The sequence below is a fragment of the Hemiscyllium ocellatum genome, chromosome 2, assembly GCF_020745735.1.
Source record: "Hemiscyllium ocellatum isolate sHemOce1 chromosome 2, sHemOce1.pat.X.cur, whole genome shotgun sequence".
NCBI lineage: Eukaryota > Metazoa > Chordata > Chondrichthyes > Orectolobiformes > Hemiscylliidae > Hemiscyllium > Hemiscyllium ocellatum.
This window is the reverse complement of record NC_083402.1, coordinates 100183256-100195094: the sequence shown is the minus strand read 5'-3', so window position 1 is coordinate 100195094 and position 11839 is coordinate 100183256. Positions and strand designations below refer to the sequence as shown.

The 11839-nt window shown below is 37.8% G+C and overlaps 1 protein-coding gene across 1 annotated transcript in view; it reads right to left on the bottom strand.

Annotated features, from left to right (window-relative positions):
• Window positions 1-11369: 11369 nt before the first annotated feature.
• The window catches only part of LOC132824400 (nuclear factor 1 B-type-like), a 561732-nt gene continuing 561262 nt past the window's right edge, over window positions 11370-11839 (bottom strand). The window contains exon 12 of the mRNA XM_060838899.1: window positions 11370-11465. Coding sequence (XP_060694882.1) covers window positions 11438-11465 — 28 coding nt within the window. The 3' untranslated portion in view covers window positions 11370-11437. The remainder of the gene's footprint in view (window positions 11466-11839) is intronic.

The window sequence follows — 11839 nt, the reverse complement described above, 5'->3', positions numbered from 1 at the left end:
ATCTAAATTAAACTCTATCTGCCACTTCTCAGCCCATTGGCCCATCTGATCAAGATCCCATTGTAATCTGAGGTAACCTTCTTCGATATCCACTACACCTCCAATTTTGGTGTCATCAGCAAACTTACTAACTGTACCTCTTATACTCACATCCAAATCATGCATATAAATGATGAAAAGTAGTGGACCCAGCACCAATCTTTGTGTCACTCCACTGATCACAGGCCTCCAGTTTGAAATGTAACCCTCAACCACCACCCTCTCTCTTCTACCTTTACTGAAGGTTTCTGCAATTTCATCATATGCTTTGAATATTATTTTGCAGATATTGCAGAATATATTATTTTGAGAAATCGTCTATAATGGCAGGCCCAACTCAAATAACTGGACTGCATTGGTGAAGGTAACTTCTATCAGATGTACATAAATTGGATCATTCTTTTTTGCAGTAAGTTGGGTAAGGGGTTTCTGTTTAGCAAAGTGAAGTTATTTAGTAAAATGCTTTTACATTTTTAAAATTGTGGAATTGGATAAATGACAACAGCTTCATTTTTACACCAGAATAACGATGCAAAATTAACTTTTTTAGCAATTTATTTTTGAGAATAAAATCATGCTTTGTGATAATAAACTCAGTTAGTACAAGCCCTCAATCCTGATCCCAGATGAAGTGCTATTATCGTTTATGGAGTTTAACTCCCAACTAAAATAAACAGATCAGTAGGCTTTATTTCTCATTTTCCGACTCAATCGAACAAAACAGCACAGCTGTAATTACTTTACTTTCACAGGAAGTACCTCATATCATGAGAATTTCCTGGGCTAGTTTCCAGCACATAAGCAACCCTACAAAACTGGGGTTAAACTGTAAATATTTTGCAGAAACCCATACTCAATAAGTGAAATTGGGACAGAAGCCCAGATTGGAACACGATAAGCCCTTCATGTGGTCTATTCCCAGTTCCCACAAGTCTATCATAATGAGCACCAGTCACATAAGTGGTAGGGTTAAACTAAGAGTGTAGACATTTGGTTTAAAAAACATGCTGCAGTTGTATCTCACTATGTGTTGATTCTGAATCACTTGGGATCAACTGTCCCACTTGTGAACTGTATGAGGAATAAAACTTGGTCTGAGAGGAGTTTGAAGTCAGCTTGAATACATTGGGATTTGTTCTTGTGGAACTGAAACTTTGGCAGCTGTGTAGCAAAACAGTCATAAAAAGTATATCTCAGAGCTGATGTATGGATACCACATGGTACAGGCAGCACAGTGGATCAGTGGTTAGCACTGCTGCCTCATTAGCGACAAGGAACTGAGTTCAATTCCATCCTCAAATGACTGTCTATATGAAATGTGGACATTCCCTTCATGTGTGTATCCCTGCTGGCTCCAGTTTCCCCCCACTATCCAAAGATGTGTAGGTTAGGTGGGTTAGCCAAGCTAAATTGCCTATTGTGTCAAGGGATGTGGATTATAGATGGATTATGATGTGAGCTGCTGGTGTTGGACTGAGGTGGATAATGCCAGAAGTCACATGACAACAAGATATGGTCCAACAGGTTTGTTTGATATTAGTTTATACAGTTTTGGATTATTTGTTATTTAGTCAGACCCTCAGAATGTGACTCTTATACCTCATATTATTTCAGCCATTCAGTTTGTCTCCAGCACCATCTTATTTTTAATTTTTTGTAAGTATCTCTCTGTTTCTATTAATCAGATCATAGGTCACCCCTGCATATACTATTTAGCTGTTGACACTTTACTCACACTGTCTGACACTTTTGGTCACCTGAAGTGACTTGTTATTCAGCCTGCTTAACACTGCACTCACACCATTTGTACAATCGTTTGATCTCTATTCCTATAAATTCAGTGCCTTTTGTGCTTCACTTCACCTGATGAAGGGGCGATGATCAAAAAGCTTGTCATTCAAATAAATCTGTTGAACTATAAATTGATGTCAAGTGTTTTCTGACCTAGTTGGATTAGCCATGGGAAATGTAAGGTTAGAGGGGTGGGGAGGTTTAGGTTGATGTGAACTCAAATGGATTCTATTATTCTATGACAACGTGATATATGTCCAATCTGCAGGTCCCTACAGGATGGAAAAAACATTTGATGTTTAAAGCCTCACTGATCTCCTTTTTGCAACAGTGGATGTCAAACAGTAAGATATTGCAAAATCACCTACTCCAGCCTTGAAGGGACTGGGATGGCAAGGCTAATGCATAAAAAGAGATTTGATCAGTTAACTGGCGTTTAAAAGAACAAGGAGTGCTCTCATAGAAACCTATAAAATTCTTACAGGATTAATCTGAGTAAATGCAGGAACAATGTTCACGATAACTTGGGAGTCCTGAACCAGGTGTCAGTCTAAGGATACAGTGTAGATCATTTATGACTGAGATAGAAGGAAATTTCTTCATCCAGATAGTGTTGAGATTCTGGAATCCTCTGCCATAGAAAGTGGTTAAAGCCAAAACAATTGAATGTTTTAAAGATATAATTCTTAGGTTGAAAGGGATCAAAGAGTTTGGGGAAAACATGGGAACAGAAAGTTAAGTTGAGTGATCAGTTATGTTCATGTTGAATAGCAGACCAGGCCTGAAAGGCCAAATGGCTTGTCAGTTCACTCCCTGAAGTCGTTCATCTACCCTAACTATAACCTTTTAAATTTCTCTTGAATTGATGAGTATTCCTTTAGTATGGAAAGTTGTACATGTCACTGGACTTAAAAAGAACAGAGCAGAGTATTTTCTAAATTAAAGAACTAACGAGAGAAACTAGAATGCCAAAGAAACTTGAGGTTCAGATACATAGATTATTCAAATGTCTTAAACAGGTATAAAAAGAAAATCTAATACAATGTTGGTCTTTGTCTCGAGGTCTGGAATCCAGCAGTAGAGAATATTGAAGTCTTGCTTGGGCCATTGGACCAAAGAAAGAGGAATAGGTCAGTCCATTCAGATTCTCCTGCCATTCAAAACTGACTGATCAACTTTTCAATGAAATTTCCATCTTCCTTAATATAATTAGTCTTCATAAACCTGATTAAGTATTATTTAGGTTTATAAGAGAAAATATGTATTAACAGCAGTTCTAGGAACCACAATTTCATAGAGAGAAATACAGCATAGGTATACTTGAATTCTATTTGTGATCCAAAAGTTAAATCACAAGGAGGAATTAGACAAACTAAGGTTGTATTCCCTGCAATTTCAAAAGTAAAACCATGAATTGATTGAAGTTTTCAAGATACTAATGGGAACAAACAAGGAAAATGGCAAGTAATTTTTCTGCTCTTGGGGATCTAGACCTAAGGGACTTAGTCAAACAATTAGATTCAAACATTTCAAGCATGAAATTAGGAAACAAATCTTCACACAAAGGGTGATAAAAGATTAGTACTTACTCTGCCAATTTTAATTGCCATAAGTTCAATTGCTATAAATATGTTGGATCTTGATGGATCTTTTGCTTAACCAAAGGCATTAAGGATATGGAGAAAAGAGATATGGAGTTTGATCATAGATCAGCCTTGATTCTATTGAATGACAGTGCTGACATGAGTGAATAAACAGAACTCCTGCTCTGATTTGCCCATGATGCAGTTACATCAGCTGCCTGCAGTGTAGGACAAGGATGGTATTGTTAATGTCTGTGAAGGTATCTGTGTCCAATCCTGGAGGCATCTGGCTCAAGCAACATCTTTCAGCATGTGCCACATCATTCCTACGGGCTTTATAAATTTCAAAGTGATCTATGGGCACCAACCACTTCTGTACTAACTGCAGTAGGTCACAGAAATCAATCAACAACAATGTGATAGTAGATTATGATGCTTCCCATTCATTTCAGTAGGGGTGTTCTGAATTTGTGTTCAGCCACACAAGATATTCATTGGACTGGTAAGCAACAAAAAGACATGCTGGCAAAATGGGCATCCATCTTCATTAGGAACTGAAGTGTGTACATGGGCCATTTTAGATGCAAAATGACATTTATTATGCTGGAAAGTCAGCAGTAAGCAGTTATATTTTGCAATCTTAGGATTTTAATAGCACACTAAATAGTTCTGATTTACATTTTTAGTGATTGAATAATACTCAAGATGATAGAAGCCTAGAATTTTAATGTAAGGAAATGTGATGATATCTATTTTTATAGGGACACAGTTTTTAGCTTGTGGGATGTGATTCTAAGATGTGGAATCTATTATTAGGCTTAATGAGTTAAAAGGGATTTTATTCCACTTCTCACAGAAACTGGATATCTCAAAATGCTTTCCAACCAATTATGTACATCTGAAGTGCAATCACTATTTTTAATGTAGGAAATATGGCAGCAAGTTATAGAGTCATAGAGTCCTATCGGCCCTTTGGCCCAAACTAGTCCATGCCAACCAAAATGTCCATCCACGCTAACCCCATTTCCTTGCACTTGATCCACATCTTTCTAAACCTTTCTTATCCATGTATTTGTCCAAATGCCTGTTAAATGTTGTTAATGTACCTGCCTCAACCACTTCCACTGGCAGCTCATTCCATACGCGGATCACCTTATGTGTAAAAACGCTGTCCCTTAAATTCCCTTATATTCTTTCCTCTATAACATTAAACTGATGCCCTCTATTCTTTGATTCCACAATCCTGGGAAAAAAACTGAGTGAATTCACCATATCCATGTCTCTCATGGTCTTATACACTCCTCCAAGATCCGTATCAGTCTCCTATGCTCGAAAGAAAAGAAACTTCCTACACCAGGTACTTAACCTCTGCAGTTGGGAAAATGCTTGAGTCTATTATTGAGGAGGAAATAGCAAGGCATCTAGATAGAAATTGTCCTGTTTGGCAGACGCAGCTTGGGTTCAAGATTAACTAATTTTTTGGAATTCTATGAAGACAATACGAACAGAGTGGACATTGGAAACCATCAGATGTCGTGTGCTAGATTTCCAAAAATCTTTCAACAAGGTGCCACACAAAAGACTGCTGCATAAGAAAAAGATGCAAGGTGTTATGGGCAATGTATTAGTATGGATTGAGGATTGGTTAACTAATAGGAGGCAAAGAGTGGGAACAAATGAATGCTGTTCTGGTTGGCAATCAGTGACTAGTTGTGTGCCTCAGAGATCCATGTTGAAACTGCTATTATTCATAATTTACACAGATGATTCGGAGTACGGGACCACATGCAGTGTGTCAAAGTTGTGGATGATGCTAAGATGAGTGGTAGAGCAAAGTGTGCAGAAGACTGTGAAACTTTGCAATGGGACATGGTGGGAAAATGAGTGGGCAAAAGTCTGACAGATGTAGTGTAATATTATTAAATGTGAAGTCATTCATTTCGATAGGGAAATAACAGTAAAAACGATTACTACTTGAATGTTAAGAAATTGCAGCATGCTACTGTGCATAGAGACCTGGGTGTCCTTGTGCATGAATCATAGAAGGTTGGTCTGCAGGTGCAACAGGTAATTAAAAAGCCAAGTGCAATTTTGTCCTTCATTGCTAAAGGGCTTGAGTTTAAGAGCAAGGAGGATATGTTGCATCTTGAATGCAGTGCTGGTGAGGCCACACCTGGAGTACTGCATACAGTTTTCGTCTCCTTATTTGAGAAAGGTACTGGTACTAGGGGGGTTGCAAAGGAGGTTCACTTGGTCAATTCCAGATTTGAGGGGGTTGGCTTATGAGGAGAGACTGAGTAGACTGGGATTATATTCATTAGAATTTACAAAAATGAAGGGGAATCTTATATAAAATTATGGTGGGAATAGATGAGATAGAACTAGAGGGGATGTTCCCAGTGACAGGTGAAACTAGGACAAGAGGGCATAGCCTCAAAATTAGAGGGACCAGATTTAGGACTGAATTGAGAGGAAACTTCTTTAACCCAGAGGGTTGTAAATCCATGGAACTTCCTGCCTAGTGAAGTGGTTGACGCTTCCTTAGTAAATCTTTTTAAAGCTAATTTAGACAATTTTTGAACAGTAAAGGAATTAAGGGTTATGGTGAGAGGGCAGGTAAGTGGAGCTGAGGTCACGAAAAGAATCAAAGAGTCATAGCGATTTACAGCACGGAAACCAACCCTTCGGTCCAATTTATCCATGCTGACCAGATAGCCTAACCTAATCTTGTCCTATTTGCCAGCATTTGGCCCATATCCCTCTAAACCATATACCCAACCAGATGCCTTTTAAATGTTGCAATTGTACCAGATTCCGCCACTTCCTAATGGCGAAGAAGGCTCGAAGGGCCAGGTGGCCTATTCCTGTTCCTATTTCTTATATCCTTCAGTGCTAGCTTATCCAACCTCTCCCTATAAATCATACCCTTGAGTTCTGGCAACACCCTTGTAAATTTCTTCTGCTCTCTTTCCAGTTTAATAACATCCTTCCTAGAGTAAGGTGACCAAAGCTGAACACAGTACTCCATGTGCGTCCTCACCAACAGCTTGTACAACTACAACATAACTTTTCAACTTCTATACTCAATGCCCTGACTGATGAAGGCCAGTGTGCCAAAAGACCTTCATCACTGCCCTATTTACCTGTGACTTTACTTTCAGGGTGTATCTAAACTCCAGGGTCCCTTTGTTCCACTACACTCCTTAATGCCCTACCATTCACCATGAAACTCCTACCTTGAGTTGACTATCAAAATGCACATTAGACAAATGAGAACCAGTGGATCTGAACTGTTTGGTTTCCAGTAGGCCTTTGACAAGGTGCTGCACAGGAGGCTGCTAAATAATATAAGACCCACATTAAGGTCAAGGTATTGGCATGGATAGAGAATTGGCTGATTGACAGAAGCCATAGAGTGGGGTAAAAGGGTCTTTTTCAGATGGCAGCTACTAAGTGATGGATGTCCGCAAGGGTCTGTATTGAGAACTCAACTATTCACGTTGTACATTAATGTCCTGGACAAAAGAACTGAGGACTTTATTGCTAAATTGTGGACGTTATAAAGAAAGGTAGAAGGACAGGTAGTTTTGAGAAAGTGGGGAGACTGCAAGAAGGACGTGGACAGGCTAAAAGAGGGGGAAAAGAGGTGGCAGATGGAATACAGTGCAGGAAAGTATAAAGTTGTGCACTTTGCTAGGAACAATAGAGGTGTAGCCTATTTCCCAACAGAAATCTGAAACACAAGGGAACAATATCAAGGTTCAGTTGGCAGTTAGAAATACAAGTATAATGTTTGCATTCATTTTGGAAGAGTTATAATACAAGAGCAGGGATGTATTGCAGAGGCTATATAAGATTCTAGTTTGGGAGATTGAGAGTTGTTTTGGGCCCCATATCTAAGAAAGGATGCGTTAGCCTTAAATGTGGTCCAGAGCAGGTTTACAAGAATAATTCCAGGGATGAAGGGCTTGTCTTATGAAAAGTGGCTTAGTACTTTAGGTCTGTATTCAATGGAGTTTGGAAGGATGAGGGGAATCTTATTGAAACTTACAGAATACAAATAGGCCTGTATAGAGTGGATGTGGAGAGTCAAAGACCTGAGGACACAGGCCCAGAATGAAGGTATAGCCCTTTAGGACTGAGATGAGGAGGAATTTCTTCAGCTAGATGGGTGGTGAATCTATGGAATTCATTGCCACAGAAAGCTCTGGAGTCCAAGTCATTGAGTGTCTATTAGATAGGTATAGATAGGTTTTTGATTAATAATGGCAACAACTGTTATGAGGAGAAGGCAGGAGAACAGGGCTGAAATTGAATGGCAATGCAAAATTCAATAGGCTGTGTGATCTGATTCTGCTTCTATATCTTATGGCCTTATAGTCTGCCAATGTGTGTTTAGCAAGTTCCCACAACAGCTGTGTGATAATGACGAGATAATTTGATTTTTGACACATTATTTGAGGACAAATGTTGATCAGTATACCAAGGAGAAGTTCCTTGTTCTTTTTGGAAATACTGCAATGGGATATTCACATACACTCAAGAAGGCTCAGTGATCTTACCATATCGATAAGTTCTGTGTCCTACGATCTTATACTCCACAACCACCTGATGAAGGAGCATCACTCAAAAAGCTAGTGCTTCCAAATAAACCTGTTGGACTATAACCTGGTGTTGTGTAATTTTTAACTTTGTACATCTGAAAGTTGGTACCTCTGACAGCACTGGATCATCAACCTTGATTATTGTGCTTGAGTACTGAAGCAAGGCATGAACCTAAAAGTTTGCACTTCAGTGGTATGTGCACTACCAAGTGGACATAGCTAAATTTATGCATTTGAATAATGCCAGTTCATTTTGATTCTGTTTTACTAGACTGTTAGTCAATCTTTTGTGAATCAAATTCTTGAATTCAACGCATTATGACTTGATATCATTATTTTGCAGGACTGTCCATAGCCTTGAACAGATCTTGAAAAGTTTTATTATGAAGATTATTTGTGATCAAACAACCATGGGTCCAAAATTGGACATTCTGAATTGACCCACAGCTGGAGAAAGTGAGCTTAACAGAAAATTGGCCAAACTAATTAAAAAATAGCCAGCAGCTATTGGCTGCAGAGAATAATGGATTGTTGCAGATAATATCCTTTCTCAGAAGAGGAGAGTTAGTGTGGAAATTTGAGAAATGCTCATATGGTGTTCTTAATAAGGAATATTTTGTTAATAAAATCAAGTTGAACTGCAAATCAAATTCAGTATCCTTCTGTCTACCTAATCAGCAAGAGCGCTTAAAGTGTTTTTAATATATAAACAGGTCAAAGTATCCAAAGCATGGTTAACATATTATAGCATGTTCCTTTATCCATGGAATCAATTTTATATCTACATTTGGTAAAGCTCTGAAACCACATTAATCTGCTTAATAAGGCACACGTGTTGGACATAGGTGTATGGCGTCTGTAATTTTGAGATCCAAAAATGCAAGCAAGTCCCGTGGATTAGTAACATGGAATGATTGTTGTATTTTGTAGTATTGATAGAATGCCATTTATGGAGATAATGAGATACCTGTATGTAAATTTTATCTAACCAGGTTTCTGGGAGAGACAGCCACAATATTACTACCTTTTAGGGTGCAAAAACATTTCCTTGCTTTTCTCCAGGGTTTATTTCTGATTTTGACTCCTTGTCCTGGACTCCCACATGATTGGGAAAAATTTCTATCTATTCATGCCTTAAAAACCTCAACCATTTCTGCCATTAATCTTTAATTATCCAGAGAATATAAATCTACTGTTTGTAAACTCTGGTCACAATTGAATCCAAAGTATCCTCATAACATTCCACGAACTCTGCAGTACCCTCCTCCCAACTCAAGCATATCCTTTTAGAGGTGAGAAGTCTCATGAGAGATTTACATAGCTATAGCAAAGCTTCTTCTTTGCTAAATTCTAATCTTCTACATATTAGGCTAAGACACTATCAAACCATTTGACTACTTCTTTCTATCTGATTAATGAATTTCTTTGCGCACAGATTTTTAAATCCTATTGAATCACAACTGTTCCTAGCTTTACATGAACATGTGGTTTGGGTTTGCAATGCCTTTTAGTCTGGAGATAGGTTCAATTAGGATTCAAGAGGTTATTGTTTTTATTCAAATATTAAACCAATGTGCAAGATATGGGGGAAAGGCAGGAGAATGGCACTAAGCTATAATGCTCATTTGGAGAGTTGATGCAGATAGAATCAGCTGAAATGCCTCCTCTGTACCATAATACTTGTAATTCATGATTTCAAAAATTCCAAAGCCTATCCTTTGTTAACCCAAATCTCACATGCTGAATTCTGTCTGTCACAGTTTTTCACACTTACCTAATTATCGATGCCTCCTTATAATTGTATATATTCATCAATGCTATGCTACCAATCTTCGTGTATTGGAAAATCTGAAAACATGTATCCCGTCTCTATGATCAAAGTCATTAATGACTATAGTGAGTAGTCCTGGCCTCAATATAAATCCTTTTGAGATAACTCTAACCACTTGCTTCCAAGTAAGGTACACAATCATTATTCCTGCTCTTTATCCTCAATTGCTAAATCAACTTCCCAACCAAGTCAACAGTTTGCCTGCAATTTCATGTCTCTAATTTCAGCTACCAATGTCTTATGTAGAACCATATCAAATATCATCTAGTGCTTTCCGTAAATGTAAGGGATCTTGTGGTTTCATAGTAATGCCCTTATCTCTGAGCCATTTGATCTGGATTCAAGTTCCACCTGCAGGCTTACCAGACTTTTGCAGAGATAGAAAATGAAACGTCCATCTGGCAAATTGGAAAGACAGATTATGAAATTAAAGTTTGGAATTAAAAGTTTATTAACTTCCTCAAAGGCAGTGCCTTAACAGACTAATGAATAATTCTGAAAAGTAAATGAAACAAAGCTTTCAGGCACTAATAGAATTAAATGTTTAACTGCACAATTTACACAAAGTTTTTTTTTGCATTGCAGGGTAACATTTTCCAAAGACAAGTATATTTTCTGTGAAGCATTTTTATTTTAAAATGTTGAATTAAAAAAAAGGATATGCACCTGGCATTCAAATTATGCATCTGTTTCTTAGTATGTGACCACTTAATTGTTCAGCAATCTTTATTTATCTCACCATGTGCCTTTTTGTTTTACTATTTTGTTTTACTACAACCACTTGATGAAGGAGCAGCGCTCTGAAAGCTGGTGCTTCCAAATATATCTGTTGGACTATAACCTGGTGTTGTGTAATTTTTAACTTTGTTTTACTATCACCTTTCTAAAAGTAATGTTAAGTTTAAATGTGAAATTGCAACCAAATAAAACTCTAACATTACAAGCCTACTTACCAGTAGTTTTTTTGAATGGTATGGAAAGTAAAAGAAAGTCCAAAGAGAGAAATTACATTAATATTACGAAGCATTGGTCATGTTCAACTTGGGGCCTCCATATTCTAGATATAGCGTGATTGTTGTGGGAGAAATGCTATAGCTTATGAGGAAAACAGGTGCCTTCAAATATATGCTTAATGAAATAAAAAGCAGAAAACATTGGAACTAATCAGTGGGTCTGGCAGGATATGTAGAGAGAGAAACAGAGTTAACATTTCAGTTCAATGACTTTTTTCTAGCCCTGGGAAAAAATTAGAAATGTAACAGGATTTAAACAAAGTCAGGAAAAGGATGGCAGAGATGAAAGAAAGAACAAAAGAAGGAAGGTTGTTAGAAGGCTGAAAGGTTTAAATGACAACAGTGATTATTATACAAGAGAATAAAAAGAAGTAAACCCACAAGAAAAAAAAATTAACACACCTAGAGGTCTAAATGTTGAAAACTGAATCATCACCAACAGCTTCCATGCAAATGAAAAATAAAAGTCACAATAACATATTGGAACCGTACGTTTTCTTTTATCTTTGATTCTGTCTACATTCATCCAGTTTTATTTTTTGTTTAGAAGTCTCAGCCTCCCTTACTTTAGGTTTTTCACCAACCCTCAGTTCTGGCAGCATACCTGTGGGGACAGAGACAATGAAAGTTCAAAAGTCAGGTTAACTTTCCCATTTACAAGAACCAAGAAGATTATCCACATCTCATGAAAAGCACAACTCACAGAATTTAGTTGTCACATTTGCAATGCGCTTCTAGCCAATTCAGGAAGTAAGTTCTGAAGAAAAGGCTTCCACAATCTCACAGATCAAAAGAGGGATGACCTGGGAGAGGAAAAGATACTAGAGCAAGAAGTGGCCTTCAATCAGGAAGAGTAAGGCAAAGGTCATAAACTGACCCAGGAGGTCACTCACAGACAAGACAAAACCAGAGCAAAGGTCTGTTGAGGCAGGCTGACCCATGGCAATCTTTTAACAGAGTTAGAACAAACAGAGTTGT